This window comes from Spermophilus citellus (genome assembly GCF_964194105.1).
Source record: "Spermophilus citellus genome assembly, chromosome: 15".
Lineage (NCBI taxonomy): Eukaryota > Metazoa > Chordata > Mammalia > Rodentia > Sciuridae > Spermophilus > Spermophilus citellus.
The window spans coordinates 43033036-43050094 of NC_138195.1; the positions used below are offsets into that span (position 1 = coordinate 43033036).

Below are 17059 nucleotides of genomic sequence, written 5' to 3' on the forward strand. Positions count from 1 at the left end.
TTTTTTTTTACATTACATTAGACTTTTGACAGGATTGAATTATTTGACTATAATAGGTAATGCTGATGGCTAGTCCTAGTATGGAAGATTTGTATCATAAGTCTTGTGCTCTTGCTGAAGACCCACAAGAACTTCGAGATGGATTTCAACATCCTGCTAGACTTGTTAAGGTAAAATAAACTATTTGTTTTGTCTTTAGGTGTATATTCATTTACCTTAGTGCTTACTGTGTATATGTGAAATTTAAAAACAGCATATTTTTAATCTTGTTTAGTTACTACATGATTTTAGTATTATTAAGATACTCACAATTTAATGATACAGATGTCTTTCTCACTGCAGATTGTGGCTATACTTTATTTGTGTATAACGACTTCAACTGTCATTTTGATTTGTTGTATTTGTAGCATATTAAAATCTTAGTGATAATGGGATTTAGAATGTCTTTGGATGCTGTTAAAGTTTGCGTTATAGCTTGCTTCTTTAAAAGAATGCTAACTGAAGAAATATTATAGAAGGATGAGTTATGATGTGTAAATCCTATTCCATTGCTGAAATGCAGTGTGGAACACGATGAACTGAACTCTTCCTTGACTGACAGATATCTGAGGTAGTAAAAATGATGTTGGAAAGGTTTGTACCTTTCCTTTTCAAGTATTTATTTGTAATTTCACAAGTTATATAATGTATGTAAGTGATTCTTTGTTTTGAATTAGTTTTTAGTGGGCATGAAAGGCAAGGATGAAGCCATGGCCATTGGTGGGCACTGGTCTCCTTCGTTGGATGGACCAGACCCTGAAAAAGATCCCTCCGTGTTGATTAAGACTGCTATTCGTTGTTGTAAGGCTCTGACAGGCATTGATCTAAGTGTTTGCACACAATGGTAAGTATCAATTCATTTCTTGATTAGAAATATTTAATAGATTTGTAGATGTTCTTATCGATCAGCCTTTTCCCCTTCCTTATTTTAGCAACACTGGTCATGCAGGTAATCTCAAAGGAAAATCCCCATTTGTAGCAAAAGTTTATTTGGTGCCAAAAATGTTTTTTGTTAAAAGGATTAAGAACTAATCAAAATATACTGAAAATTTAAATGTTTTGTTATGGTGTACTTTGGAAGTTTGGTTGTATGTTGAAAATACTTTTCATTTCATGTATAGCTGGAGAAGATCGTCAAGAGAGAACTTCATTTCATTATAATTCTTTTGTTATTAAATGATGTAGTTGCTGATTATTTTTGTTCAGCCATATTTTCTCTTGAGGCTTATTTGTCCTATGTATTTTAGTATATTTCTTGTGACTTAATTGAGAATATTCTTTTTTAGCACATGAAATCTGAACAGCTATCCAGCTTCTTCAGGTATTATCTAAAATATGGGTAGCTTTGTAATCAAACTTGAAAATGTGTTGTGGGAACTTATTCTTTTATTCAATAAAATATTGTACAAATGTACCAAAAGAGGAACTATGGCTTCTATAATTTTTTTTTCTTTAGACCAACCTCAAGTTCTTGCAGCAAAATTTCTTTACTTGATGTGCTACAAGTGAACTAGGGTCTTTAAAATGTATTTTAGAATTTTTTTTCCAACATGCTTCTTCCCTTGCAACAGGTACCGTTTTGCAGAGATTCGCTACCATCGCCCTGAGGAGACCCACAAGGGGCGTACAGTTCCAGCTCATGTGGAGACAGTGGTTTTATTTTTCCCGGATGTTTGGCATTGCCTTCCCACCCGCTCAGAGTGGGAAACCCTCTCCCGAGGATACAAGCAGCAGCTGGTCGAGAAGCTTCAGGGTGAACGCAAGGAGGCTGATGGAGAACAGGCACTGAACGCTAATCCCTTTTTCTATTTCCGCTTCTCACAGGCACAGGAACACAGGCACAAATGCACACCACACACTACATAACAAACACACATGGAGGAACATAAGTGGTAACAGCGACTGGTAATCCAGCTTTCAGCAGTATAGTTGAATGTTCTTTTCTCTTAAAAATTCTGTCTATTATGCTAACATTGAGAGTGTTGAGACCTCAAAGGAAAATAAGTTGTGCTTAAATTGCACAGAATTTTGTTTCTACCATAGATCTAGTTGCTGGAATCTGGGACCAGTTGTTGAGCAAGATTAAGTATTAAGCCATTTTAAACATTTTGCCATTTTCTAAAATTTAAAAGATTTTCTCTTTCATGGTCATCAGTTCTAGTCATGGATATTTGAAATTGGACAACCACAAGTCTGAGAGATTTGAAATTTCAGGCTATGTGGCAACGTCTTTGGTACATTTCAAAGGTCTGACTAAATCAGTCTTTGGGTGGCTTGAAAATTGGGGCAAGATCACACACTGTGTGGTTAGTGGAGACCGGCAGTGTTTGTGCATCCCTGATATCCTCTGTGTTGTAATTTATCACCCTTTTGTGTTTCACAGATCTGGCTTTGATTGGCTGATGAGTGTCTTTGTGAACAGTTAAAAATGATAGAATGTATGTACGTGGACTTGCCTAAATAATAACTTTAGGAGAAGACAATCTGAAACATTTGTGACCTTGCACAGATCAGCAACAGACTTTTAAAAGTGAATTAATTTTATTTTAAGGTTTCAAAATAGTAATTATGTTCTTAACTTTGTATATTAGGATGAAGAAGAAAAGGATGATGGTGAAGCTAAAGAAATTTCCACTCCTACCCATTGGTCTAAACTTGATCCAAAGACAATGAAGGTAACTTTGAAAATTATGGTTTTTAATTTGAAATCTCTTTAACAGGAATACATAATATTGGTGAGAATGATGGTAGTATGTTTTTCAAATAAAAACCATTCAAAATGAAGTCTGTCTTGGCACCATGGCACACATTTGGAATCCCAGGTTCTTTGGAGGCTGAGGCAAATTCAAGGCCAGACCAGGTATTTAGCAAGACCCTTCCTCAAATAAATAACAAGGGCTGGAGATTTAGCTCAGTGGGGTAAAGTCCACTTTTTTTTTTTTTTGGAGTTTGTCCCAGGCCCTTGTGTGCTATACAACCACTGTACCTCTGAGCTACATCCCCAGCCCTTTTTATTTTATTCTGAGACAGGATCATGCTACGTTGTCTAGCCTGGCCTCGAACTTGTGATCCTCCTGCTTACCCTGTGCCATCAGGTCTGGCTGTTCACTGATTTTATATAACTATAATATATTGTATTTACCTGTGAATATATACATACATGTATAAATAAAAAGTGATGTTAAATATCAGTCTAGCTAGTACCTGTAAAATGCTTGCAATTTCAAAGTACCTGTAGTATCAGGAATATTGTTTTCTGGTTCAGTAATTGACCAAGAAGGCAGAATTTATCACTGGGCACAGTGGCACATGGCCTGTGTAATCCCTGTGGTTTCGGAGACTGAGGTAGGAGGAGCACAAATTCAAAGCCAGCCTAAGCAACTTAGTGAGACCCTGTCTCAAAATAAAATATAAAAAGGGTTAGAGATGTGGTTCAGTGGTTAAGCACCTCTGGATTCAATCCCTGGTACCAAAAAAAAAAAAAAAAAAGGAGGTGGGAGGCAGCAGAATTCTTACACTTATGGGGCTGGAGTTGTGACTCAGTGGTAAAGCATTTGCCTTGCATGTGTGAAGCACTGGGTTAATGTTTAACACCACATAAAAAGAAATAAACAAAATAAAGGTATTGTGTCCATCTACAACTAAAAAATAAAAATTAAAAAAAAGACTATTAAAAGAAATTTCTAAACTTATGTAACTTAAATTCAGGGGTCAGAAAAGAAACAGGAAAAGGTGAACTTGATTTAAAAATAAATTTAAGAGTAAAATGTAGAATGTATGCCTCTAAACTGGGAAGGAAATAATTTAATAATTTCTTTGAAGATAAGTGGTTGACCTGCGTTAGTTTTTTCTTCTGGGTGTCTCTAGCCCAGTTATCTTAGTATTCTTTCTGCTGTTTTGTATTTCCAAACTATAATCTATGGTCAAGATAGAGACTGATCTTTACTTCATCTTTTAGAGTTTGTTTTTAGCAAATGCCTTCTAGTTGACTTTTGTTCTTAGCACAAAACAATTTTTCTACTTAGTTAGGAACAATTTCTTTCTGGATTTTTGTTGTTTTGTGTTTGTGGGGTTTTGGGGGGTTGGGGGGAGACTGATTTTTTTTTTCTTTTAGTACATAGGATTGAACCCTGGACTACTCTATCACCACATTATATCCCCAGCACTAATTTCATTTTATTTTGTTGTTTGGGTTTTTAAGACTTAGTGTTGAGTTTGGCCTTGACTTGTGAACCTGTTATCTCAGCCTCCTAACTCCTAAGTAGCTGAGATTACAGGCATGCCCCACCTAGCAAGGCTGGAACCTTGACTTTAAACTCATTGGTTTTTAGTAAGTAGACAATGTATGTCATAAGAATGTTCCTTATTTGTTGAGAGCCACAGTTTAGTCAGAATGATGCCTGGCATTTTTTGCCAGAGGGAATGGTGGAAAGGTGACCCTGCTTGGGGATTAGGGCGGATCCTGCTGAGATTAGGGCGAATCCTGCTGCCTTGGGCGCAGGAGTTCCCTTTGAGTTCTCTTGGGGTTCTGAGAATTGTCTCCTGCAGCCAGGTGCAGTGTGTTCCGGGGAAGTGTGTGTAGAGTGCAGGTGAGAGTTCGGGAATAAAGGTTGCTGTTTGAACCTACAAGGTTGGGTGGTGGCTCGGTTATTTTGTGCCCAGCCAGACTGCGGCAGTTATTCTTTAATTACTTCCAAGTTGTCATCATCAATATCAGGTTCATATAGGGTACTCAAAAGATTATGAAAACATTGACAATAAGACTAAGACTATACCCAACACTTTTTTAAAAAACTGATTGTTTTGATGTTAAGTTCTTTATTTTATTTTTATTTATTTATTTTTTTGATACTGAGAATTGAACCCAGTGCCACTTTATCACTGAACTACATCCCATAGTCCTTTTTAATTTTTTATTTTCGAATAGTCTTGGTAAGTTGTATAGGGTCTTGCTAAGTTGCCTAGAGGTGCCTTGCCTCGACCTTGGGTTCCTCTTACCTCATTTTCCCATGGAGCTAGAATTATAGGTGTGTGCCACCACATCCAGATTCTGTTTTCTTTTTTATAGGATACAAGTAATGTATTTAGTTGGTTGGTTGGCTCAAATCATGTTGTATTCAAAAGTTGCATTTTAATCATTTTCATTTAACATCTTTTTTTCTCATGTAATTGTTTCTCAATTTTACATTCTATGTGGTTTATGTATTAATACTTCTTAGATATTGCTTTTTATTGAATGTGCAGATTCTATACTTTTTTGAAGTGAAGGACTGTTGTAAGTAAATCTAACAAGGTATGCTGGTGCAACTCTGTAATCCCAGTGACTTGGGAAACTCTGCAGCAGAAGGATTACAAATTCTAGTCCATCCTCTGAAACTTAGTGAGACCCTATCTCAAAATAAGGTGAAAAAATGGCTTACCTAATACCAAAAAGGTCCTGTGTTCAATTCCTAGTATTTCCAAAAAAAAGGTTAATAATTAGTAAATCTGTTTTTCTCCCTGAGTTCAGGATATTTCTCTCTCTCTCTCTCTCTCTCTCTCTCTCTCTCTCTCTCTCACACACACACACACACATAATTTTAATAGTTTTATTTACTTTTTTTGGGGGGGGTACTAGGGATTTAACCCAGGCACTCTAGTAACTGAGCTATATTCCCAGTCCCTCATTTATTTATCTTTATGTCAGCTGAGGATCAAACCCAGTGCCTCACACATGCTAGGCAGGCCCTGTACCACTGAGCCATGATCCCAGCCCCCCAGGACATTTCTTTAGGTAAATTCCCAGAGATTAGAATTACTGGGTCAAGGGTTAGGGGGATAGATCAGTGGCAGACCACCTGCCTAGCATGTGCAAGGTTCTGGGTTCAACCTCTAGTACCATTAAAAAAAAAAAAAAGAAAAGAAGAAAAAAGGAACAGTAAAAAAAACTTTGAATCATCTTAAAATGTTTTGAATTATTTTCCAAAATATTCTATACATATCACCTGTGTTTTGTTTTTTTTGTTTTTTTTTTTTTTTTTTTGGATACCCAGAATTGCACTCAGGATTACCTAGCCACTGAGCCATATCCCCAGTCTTTTTTTACCGTTTTATTTATTTTTTATTTTTTGGTACTGGATATTGAACTCAGGGGGCACTTAACCACTGATCCACATGTCCAGCCCTATTTTGTGTTTTAGTTAGAGAAAGGGTCTCACTGAGTTTGCCTAGCTCCTCAGTTTTTCAGAGACTGGCTTTGAAATCACGATCCTCCTGCCTCAGGCTCTGGAATTAAAGGTGTGCACCATGTTGCTCAGCACCTTTTTATTTATTTTGAGACTAAGTTGCTCAGGGCCTTGCTAAACTGCTAAATTGGTCAGGGCCTTGCTAAATTGTTTACTAAGGCTGTCCTTGAACTTGAGATCCTCTTGCCTCAGCCTCCAAAGTCACTAGGATTATAGGCATGCACCAGCACGTCTGTCTTTTTTCATAAAATTTTTTTTTTAATCAGGTAAAGGTATATAGTTTGTTTATATCCCATTTTCTTTTTCTATGTTTTTATGTTGCATACATTTAGGTAAATGATCTCCGAAAAGAATTAGAAAGTCGAGCCCTTAGTTCCAAAGGATTAAAATCCCAGTTAATAGCTCGATTGACAAAACAGCTTAAAGTAGAAGAACAAAAAGAAGAACAGAAGGAATTAGAGAAATCTGAAAAAGAAGAGGAAGAAGAGGATGATAGGAAATCTGAAGATGATAAAGAGGTATTTATTCAACATTTGAATATAGTTGTATTGGTATTTCTCTTAGTATGTTGGGTGTTCACGGAATATATGACTTCACTTTGTGTGTGTGTGTGTGTGTGTATTGTTTTATTAAGGTATGTAAGGTAAAAGTTGAATTTTTTCCCACAGGTGCTTTACCACTGAGCTAAATTCCACAATTCTTTTTATTTTTATTTTATTTTTTAAGTTGTGTATGGACTTAATGCCTTTATTTGTTTTTGTGTGGTGCTAGGATCAAACCCAATGCCTCACACTTGGGAAGCAAGTGCTCTACCACTGAGCTACAACTCCAGCCCTCCTTTTTATTTTTTGAGACTGGGTTTTTTCACTAATGAGCTAAGGGTGTCCCTAAGTTGTTGAGGCTGACCTCGAACTTGTACTCCTGCCTCAGGCTTCTATGTAGCTGGGATTACAGGCATGTGCCACTGCACCTATCTAAAAATTCATACCTGTAATGAATAGTTCTGCAATTTTTAAAAATTATTTGTTCTAATTAGTTATACATGACAGTAGAATGCATTTTTTAAAAAATATTTTTTAGTTATAGTTGGGCATAGTACCTTTATTTTATTTGTTTATTTTTATGTGGTGCTGAGGATTGAACCCAGCTCCTCGCATGTGGTAGTCGAGCGCTCTACCGCTGAGCCACAACCACAGCCCCTAGAATGCATTTTGACATATGATACATATATGGAATATAACTTCTCATTCTTGTTGTACATAGTATAGAATCATACCAATCATTTAATCATATGTACATTCGGTAATAATGTGCGATTTATTGAACTATCCTTCCTACTCCTATACCCTGTCTCCTCTCTTCACTCCCCTCTGCCTATCCAAAGTACCTCTGTTCTTCCCTAACCCCCTGCCCTCATTGTGAATTAGCATCCACTTATCAGGGAAAAAAAAAACATTCAGCTTGAGTTCCATTGAAATGCTCATGCCCTAATTGTGATGCTTCTAAAGTAATATTTTTGATTGGATTCTACTCAGGAATAGACAAACTATTCAAGCTATTTTGTACCTCAGTTTTATATCTAATACATTTATTCCTTAGTGCATATTGTGTTCTCTGAATTTGAGAGCTAGTGTGTTTTAGCCCCAGTAATTGGATAAACCTTAGGGTTTTTAAATGTGATGTATTATAAAAGAAGTTCTAAAGAAGTTCTTTGAGAAGTATGTGACGTAGATCAAATTGTAAGGAAAACAATTGGGTAAATCTGAAAAGTGAAAAATTTTATAAAGCAAGTTGTGTGAACTTTTCAGAATGTGTCCACATTAAAGAAAGAAACTTAGGATCTGTCTTAGATTGAAGAAGGTTAGTGAATTTGACTGGATCTGGGCTAGGGAAAAAAATGTCATTAAGAATGGTATATGGGCTGGGGATGTGGCTCAAGCGGTAGCGCGCTCGCCTGGCGTGCGTGCAGCCCGGGTTCGATCCTCAGCACCACATACAAACAAAGATGTTGTGTCTGCCGAAAACTAAAAAATAAATATTAAAATTCTCTCTCTCTCTCTCTCTCAAGAAAAAAAAAAGAATGGTATAATTGGAGCCAGGTGTGATGGCACATACCTGTAATCCCAGTGGCTCAGGAGGCTAAGGCAGGAATCAGAGTTCAAAGCCAGCCTCAGCAAAAAGTGAGGCGCTGAGCAGCTCAGTGAGATCCCGTCTCTAAATAAAATACAAAATAGGGCTGGAGATGTGGCTCAGTGGTTGAGTGTCCCTGAGTTCAATTCCCAGTACTGGGGGGAAAAAAAAGAACAGTATAATTGGAGAAATTTGATTGTATATGTAGTTGTTACATTAGATATTATTGAAGTTTTATTAAATTTTGTGGATATGATAATGGTTTTGTGATTATGTAGGAGAATTACCTTTTTTTAGACAATACATGAACTTGTGATTTCTTATCAACTGGCAGATAAAATACTTATTTTGGTGATAACATTTTTTCAGAATTGACCAGTGGGAACCCTTTTAAGTTATATGTCCTTTTGACATATCCTCATCATTTTTTGAAGGATTTCTTACTTTTTGGCGTGATAGGATGTTTCAGTCTTTTTTTTTTTTTTTTTTAAAGAGAGAGTGAGAGAGGATAGTGAGAGAGAGAGAGAGTTTTTAATATTTGTTTTTTAGTTCTCGGCGGACACAACATCTTTGTTGGTATGTGGTGCTGAGGTTCGAACCCGGGCCGCATGCATGGCGGGCGAGCACGCTACCGCTTGAGCCACATCCCCAGCCCGGATGTTTCAGTCTTATTGTGTACAGTTCTCACTTTTGGTCTTCAGTCTCTTATGGTCAGGAACCCCAAAGAACCTGGTGTGGTGGTACACACCTGTAATCGCATTTACTAGGGAGACTGAGGCAGGAGAATTATAAATTCAAGGTCAGCCTGTATAACTTAGTGAGACTGTTTCAAAATGAAAAAAATAATGGGCTAGGAATATTGAGTAGTAGAATGCCCCTGGGTTCAATCCCCAGTACAGCAAAAAAAAAAAAAAAAAAAAAAAAAGATATCCAAAAGAAAGAATTCGGACCCATAAAAGCTACTACCCTTAGTAAATTTGAACTGTTCTATTTATTTCAACCCTTGTAGTTGTTTTGGTCACTCTAAAGAATTTTAGGTATTTTGCCGTTTTTCTTTATATGGTGTACATTTTTTGAATACATACATATTGTACATGAAGGTTTAAACCATGAACTAAAATTTCAAAATCCAGGAGGAAGAAAGAAAACGTCAAGAGGAAATGGAACGCCAGCGTCGGGAAAGAAGATACATTTTACCTGATGAACCAGCCATCATTGTGCATCCTAATTGGGCTGCAAAAAGTGGCAAGTTTGATTGTAGCATCATGTCTCTGAGTGTCCTTTTGGACTACAGATTAGAAGATAATAAAGAACATTCGTTTGAGGTAATGTTTTATGTTTGAATCAGGATCCAGATAAGGTCCACATATTGTGTGTCTCTTAAATCTCTTTTTCTCCCAATTGCTAATTAGGAAAATCAACAGTTTATTCTATAAAGTTTCATATAAATTACTTTTGTTGATTTTTTTTAATCCTATGGTATAGTAATACCACTGAAATATGCTTGTGTCCTCTGTATTTTCTATAAATTGTTGTGGGCTTTTAAAAGAATTTTGAACTTTTTGAAGAATCTGTTGAAATCCTGAATCTTAGCTTTAGAACTATTTAGATAAGGCCATGCATGGTGGTACATACCTGTAATCCCAGTAACTCAAGAGGATTGTAAATTCAATGCCAACTTGGGTAATTTAGCCCTGTCTCAGAAAGATAAAAAGGAGAAGGGGATGTTGCTCAGTTGCAGAGCAGCCCTGGGGTTTAGTCTCCAGTGCTATCAATAAATAAATAAGTATATTTTAGTGTATAAGTTGATGAATATGTGGTAGCTCTTAGCATAATAATAATAATGGATATTCCATACTTAGGGTTTTTAATTGTTTTAATTGCCTGAAATGTTCTAGATATCTTCATAATTCATTTATTCACTGCCTTCTAGTCACTTTTTTGGAGGGTGGGGGGTACTGGAGGTTGAACCCAGGGGTGCTTAACCCACTGAGCCACATCCCCAACCTCTTTTGAATTTTATTAGAGACGGGATCTTGCTGAGTTGCTGAGGCTGGCATTGAATTTGCAATCTCCTACCACAGCCTCCTAAACTAATGGGATTACAGGCCTGTGCCACCATGCCCAGCCTTCTGGTCACTTTTTAAATGTCAGAAAGAGACCTTGTCTAACTACTCTTTCTCACTTTCTTTTTATAAAATACATGCTAGGCAAGTGCTTTACCACTGAGTTGCATCCCAGTCCCTTTATATGCTTGTTTTTCTTGTAATTTGATATTAATTGGGTTATTTCTTATACTAGGTTTGTTACCTTTGTGCTGAAATAATTTTTTTTTTCTTTTCACTGCTGTATTCCCAGCCCATGGTACATAGTAGGCATTTGATTAAAAACTCATTGACTGGGTCTGTAGTCATAGCTTAGTAGCAGAGAGCTTACCTAGCATGTATGAGGCACTGGGTTTAATCCTCAGCACTACATAAAACTAAATAAATTAGCTAAAGTTATTGTGTCCATCTGCAACTAAAAAATATGTAAAAAAAAAAAAAAGTATTGACCAACCAATGGAAATATAAACAAACCCTTATAGAATAAATAAAGTATTGTGAAGATTGACAGTTTCATTAGGAGTAAAGAATTTTTTTTTCTTTTCAGATTTTCTATAGTAGATTACTATTATAGTATTTGACTGAAACTATACTAACCTAATATTTTATATCTTTGAAACATTGTTTCAGCATTTTGAGTCTTTGACATCAATTATTATAACTATATTTTAAATGTACTTAATAGATTCAGCAAATATTTATTAAAATTATTAACTGCTAGATTTAATATTTCTGTTGCATTTGTGTTAATTTTCATATCTTTTTATAGGTTTCATTGTTTGCAGAACTTTTCAATGAAATGCTTCAGAGAGATTTTGGTGTCAGAATATACAAATCATTACTCTCTCTTCCTGAGAAAGAGGACAAAAAAGAAAAGGATAAGAAAAGCAAAAAAGATGAGAGAAAAGATAAAAAAGAAGAAAGAGATGACGAAAATGATGAGCCAAAACCCAAACGGAGAAAATCAGGAGATGATAAAGATAAAAAAGAAGATAGAGATGAAAGGAAGGTCTGTAATTATTTCCATAATTCCTTCTTTTAGATTGTAACAAATGATGTTATTTCCATCAGAATATTAAAATACGAAGCCAAACTTATACTTTAGGAAATTTGTCTTTTAATTAAGCCAATTCCCCAAACTGCTGAGGGCCTCAATAAGTTGCTAAATTGGTCTCCAATTTGAGATTCTCCTTCCTCAGCCTCCTGAATTGCTGGGACTATAGGCATGAGCCACCACTCCCAGCTATTGTTACTCTTAAATGTATTACTTTGTGGATGCTGTGGTTATGGCTCAGTAGTAGAATGCTTGCCTGGCATGTGTGAGGCACCACATAAAAATAATTAATTAAATAGAGAAATGATGTCCATTATACAACTAAAATAAAAAAGCATTACCTTTTTAAGAAATTTATAGTTTGAAACTATTTTAAGTAAATACCTTTTTTTTTTTTTTTTTTTTTTGGTGATGCTGGGATTAAAACCCAGCTCATTGCACACATGCTAGCAAATGCCCTACCTCTGAGCTACATCCCCAGTCCTTTAAATAAATAAATGTAATGGACTTAATGTTTTCTTACTAAATTTTAAATTACAGAAAGAAGATAAAAGGAAAGATGATTCTAAAGATGATGATGAAACTGAAGAAGATAATAATCAAGATGAATATGACCCAATGGAAGCAGAAGAAGCTGAGGATGAAGAAGATGGTATGATTCAAATTTTCTTATTACTGATTATGTTTGAAAAAACATTTGTTTGCTGACTTTGTATCAGTGAAATCTATGATTTTAATATTTTTTATTAGAAAGTTAAAATATTCTCTAATGAAAATGTATTAAGTGATTGTTCACTAATTTTTAGGTGAGAAGGCTATATTTTGGTGCTTTTGGTTTTTTGTTTTTTATACTACTGGTAATTGAACCCAAGGTCTACAAAAGCTCCACAAGTGCTCTAACCATTGAACTGCATCCCTGACCCTTTTATAGAATTTAACTCAGAGAAAGGGTCTTGCTAATTTTCACAGACTGGACTTGAACTTGAAATCCTCATGCCTCAGCCTCCCAAGTAGCTGGAATTACAGGTGTACACACATGCCCAGCCAGAATATATTCTTTGAAAAATAATTTGAGTGGTTTATTTTTATTTTTTAAATGAATACTATCATCATGCAATGAGTATATATTTATGGTTTAAATACTATTAATAATAATTACCTATGGTACCTATTAACCTATGTCTTAAAAACCATGTAGGGGCGGGCTAGGGTTGTGGTAGAGCACTTGCTTAGCATATGTCAGGCACTGGGATCGAGACTTAGCACCACATAAAAAAATAAATCAATAAAATAAAGACCCAGGGCTGGGGTTGGTTGTGGCTCAAGTGGTAGCGCACTCGCCTGGCATGCATGCGGCCCGGGTTCGATCCTCAGCACCACATACCAACAAAGATGTTGTGTCCGCCGAGAACTAAAAAATAAATATTAAAAGTTCTCTCTCTCTCTCTCTCTCTCTCTTTCCTCTCTCTCTCTCTCTCTTTAAAAAAATAAAATAAAATAAAGACCCATCAACATCTAAGAAATATATTTAAAAAAAAAAACATGTAGGGTTGACATTCTAAATACTTTTTTTTGTACCAGGGATTGAACCCAGGGGTGCTTAACTACTAAACCACATCATCTCTTAATTTTTTTTTAGAAAAAGGGTCTTGCTGAGTTGCTTAGGGTCTTTCTAAGTCGCTGAGGCTGGGTTTTCAATACTCCTGCCTCAGCTTTTCAAGTTGCCGGGATTACAGGCATGTGCCACCGGGTCTGGCTGACACTCTAAATACTTTCTAGTAAACATTCTGATCAGTAATAGATGTTGGCCATAAAGTATCTCTGTGTAATACCTTTATCTCTTTATGTTGATGTGACTTGAGAATTTTGTCTTTTTCTCATATCAGAAAACTAAAATCTTTTTTTTTTTTACTGTATCTATGGGTGATACTTCTTATTATTAAAGGTTATTTTGGTTTGCAGCTTTTGGGTTTTTTGGTAGCAGGGATTTAACCCAGGGGCGCTTTACCACTGGGCTACATCCTCAGTCCTTTATTTTATATATGTATTTTTTATTATGAGACAAAGTCTCAAAGTTGCTGAGGACCTTACTGAGTTGCCAAGGCTCACTGTGAATTTGATATCCTCCTATCTCCACCTCCCCAGTTGCTGGGATTGTGGGCATGTGCCACCCTGATTGGATCATCACATTTTCTTCTCATGTCATTTCATTTTTTTTATTGATGAAAATATTCACATAAAATGTTGAGGGGGCTAGGAATATAGCTCAGTTGGTAGAGTGCTTGCCTCACATGTACAAGGCCCTGGGTTCAATCCCCAGCCCCCAAAAAATAAATAAAATGTTGAGAGAATTGAACAATGAACACCCATATGTCTTCCAATTAGGATTTAATATTCGTTAATATTTGACTTATTTGTTTTGTCTTTTTTCTGATCCATTTGAAAGTATGAATTCTTCAACTTACTTGGGAGGCTGTGGAAGGAGGACCACAAGTTTGAAGCCAGCATTAGCAAGTTAGTCCCTAAAACTTAGTGAAACCTTGTCGCAAAATAAAAAACATAAAGGAGATGTAGCTCCATTTTAATGTGCTCCTGGGTTCAGTTCCCAGTACCAAGAAAAAAAAAAAGCAAAGGAAAGAAAGGACATACTTAATCCCACAATCATACCGTTATTATGCAATAATGCCTTAATAACGCTTAATACCTGTTTTTGCTTTGCCCTAATAATAGCAATGACATGATACACATACACCAATTTTGCTTCATATCTCTTCTGTTGTTACATGGCGCAGTGCAAATTTAGTTCTATTACAGCCATATTTCCTCCCCATATTGTTTTTTTGTTGTTGTTGTTTGTTTGTTTTTTGGGGGGCAGGGGTTACTAGGGATTGAACTCAAGGGCACTGGACCTTTTTGTTTTGTTTTGTTTTGTTTTAAGGTACTGGGGATTGAACTCAGGGGGCCACTCAACCACTGAGCCACATCCCCAGCCCTATTTTCTATTTTATTTAGAAACAGGGTCTCAGTGAGTTGCTTATTGCTTCACAGTTGCTGAGGCTGGCTTTGAACTTGAGATTCTCCTGTCTCAGCCTCCCATGCCACTGGGATTACAGGTGTGTGCCATTACGCCTGGCTACAAGTCCAATTTTTATCATACCAATTTTTATAAAATACATATTAGTTTCAGAAAAATTAGATTTAATTAAGAGTTAATCATCTTTTTTTTTGTTAAATTTTTTTCCCCTACAATAGCCTCTAAATTTGTAGGTCCACCCCATACTGGTCCTAAAAAATCTTTTGGATTCTGTAATGCCTCCTCTAAACACAGCTGTCTGCCTGAGCTGATTTTTTTTCAAAGCTCTGTTGTCCTCTGGTGGATGATTGACGAATTGCATTGTCCACTTTTGCACTTCTGGAGATTTAGTTTCATCTGAAGCCTGCAAGACCCTTTCACCGTTCCTATGTTTAAAACATTTTGTAAATTCAATTTGAGGGTCCCACTTAACGCTTTGAGAGCCTATCTACTGCTGAAGATTTTGTCCAGTTCATGATTTCAAACTGACCCCACCCCATCACCTTCTGGACAAATTTGATCTCATTCTCTGGAGTCATTAACTTGAAATTGAATGCTATAGTAAATTCTGCTGCAACCAATGTCCAACCTTCAACAGTGCAACACTTATTAAAGGAAGTCTCATAATTCTCGTTGTTTTGTGTGAACATAGATAATGCCACTCCATCCTGGAGTTCCTAGTGCTTTTACGGCATTCAGATTGGATCCTGAAGAGAAGGTATTTTTTGCCCCACAGATAATGAGGCTTTTCCCTTCCATCCAGTTTTCCAACTCACTTGCAAATATTGTAACATCATAAATCTGAAAAGGCATTAATTTCAGTGGTATTGTTCAGAGTAACAATGCCAAGTCCATTTTCTTCCTTTTGCAGATCGAACATATCCACCAGGAAACCGCTAAAGCATCACTTCTTCATGGAAGCCATGAGATAAAGTGATACCGCCCCTCAATGTAGTAGTTTTGTCCTTACAGAGATGATGTCTTCAAAAGACTTACTATTTTTAAGTTGGAACAAGGCTTTAAAGGTTTTCAGAAATCAAATAAGTGCTTTGAAGTTAGGCCTTTTTATACTTTAAAAAAATGTTAAATGTGGTATTTCTCCACCTTCCCTGAAAAGTTTTTCAGCACCCTCCTGCACCTCTGTATAAACCACTGCTTTCCCATTCCCAGGAGGGTACATTGGGCTTCAGCTGCCATCTAGCTGGGAAGTCTGGAGGCTCTCTGTGTGAGGTTCACTGGGAAAGGTGCTAACATCCATTCCACAACCACCTTCTGGGATTCTCTTCCTTATGACACTTTTAAAAGTTATGACCAGCTCTTAAATGGAGCCCTGGAGGTCTCTGGGGTGACTTCCCTTTCTGCTTTCCTCGATCATCTTAATTAAAAACATCTCAGTTTCTCATGTAGTTTTTCCTTTTGGCTTCTAGAAAATATGCTTCACCTTGTTTGTTCAAGTTTGTGTTATGTTTTTCAATTTTATCTATAGAGTTAATTTTATCTTTTGAAATATGTCCTTCAGATATTTGTAAAATTAAGGCCATTTAATTGATTTAATAAAGTCAGTTTGGTGCTGATAGTGACAAGAATGCTTGTCTGTCATATGCAAGGCCCTCAGCACTGCAAAAAGAAATAGTGAAATCAATTTGTCCCTCTAGTTTTTCTCCCATCCCCAGTAGTGGGGATTGAATTCAGGGGTCTCTACAAGTAAACTACATCCTCAGCCCTTTTTCTTGTTTGAAGAAAGGGTCTCACTAAATCATCTATGCTACCCTCAACTTTATAATCCTCTTGTCTCAGTTTTCCAAGTTAATGGGATTACATTCATGTACCATTGAGCCTGATCAACCCCCCCATATTCTTCCTCTTATTTTTTGTAATTGTTTTTTTTCACATCTACACTATTTTTATTTATATATTTATGTGATATAATTTGAAAATTTGTTCTGTAGTGGAGGAATAGTGTTTTTTTGTTTTTTTTCTGTGGTGCTGGGGATTGAACCCAGGGCCTTGTACATGCAAGGCAAGCAGTTTACCAACTGAGCTATATCCCCAGCCCATGGAGAAATAGTTTGTTTCTACAGTAGTTAAAAATATCTCTGTTAATGAGTTTTTGCTGCTCTTACATTTATTTTTATAGATCGGGATGAGGAAGAAATGAACAAACGGGATGACAAAAGAGAGATCAACAGATACTGCAAGGAAAGGCCTTCTAAAGATAAGGTATTTATTGAATATTGTATTCTTTATAATGTGATGATTTGTATATTTTACATAATTAAACTTGATTTTAAAATATAACACAGTCATGAAGTTTATTAGTCTTCATATGCCTACATACAACCACTTAGCAAAATGCAGTTGATGGGTTTTTCGTATTTGGGACTGTCATATAACCATTTTGTTTGATTTTCTTTCTCTCATATTCACATAACAA

The 17059-nt window shown here is 36.2% G+C and overlaps 1 protein-coding gene across 4 annotated transcripts in view; it reads left to right on the forward strand.

Annotated features, from left to right (window-relative positions):
• The window catches only part of CCAR1 (cell division cycle and apoptosis regulator 1), a 53598-nt gene that overhangs the window by 30799 nt on the left and 5740 nt on the right, over positions 1 to 17059 (forward strand). For all 4 annotated transcript variants that reach the window (XM_081268281.1, XM_081268283.1, XM_081268282.1 and 1 more), the window contains 9 exons: positions 57 to 170; positions 717 to 883; positions 1611 to 1821; positions 2631 to 2714; positions 6596 to 6781; positions 9527 to 9718; positions 11268 to 11507; positions 12093 to 12204; positions 16763 to 16845. In XM_081268281.1, the coding sequence (XP_081124407.1) occupies positions 57 to 170; positions 717 to 883; positions 1611 to 1821; positions 2631 to 2714; positions 6596 to 6781; positions 9527 to 9718; positions 11268 to 11507; positions 12093 to 12204; positions 16763 to 16845 (1389 nt within the window). The remainder of the gene's footprint in view (positions 1 to 56; positions 171 to 716; positions 884 to 1610; positions 1822 to 2630; positions 2715 to 6595; positions 6782 to 9526; positions 9719 to 11267; positions 11508 to 12092; positions 12205 to 16762; positions 16846 to 17059) is intronic.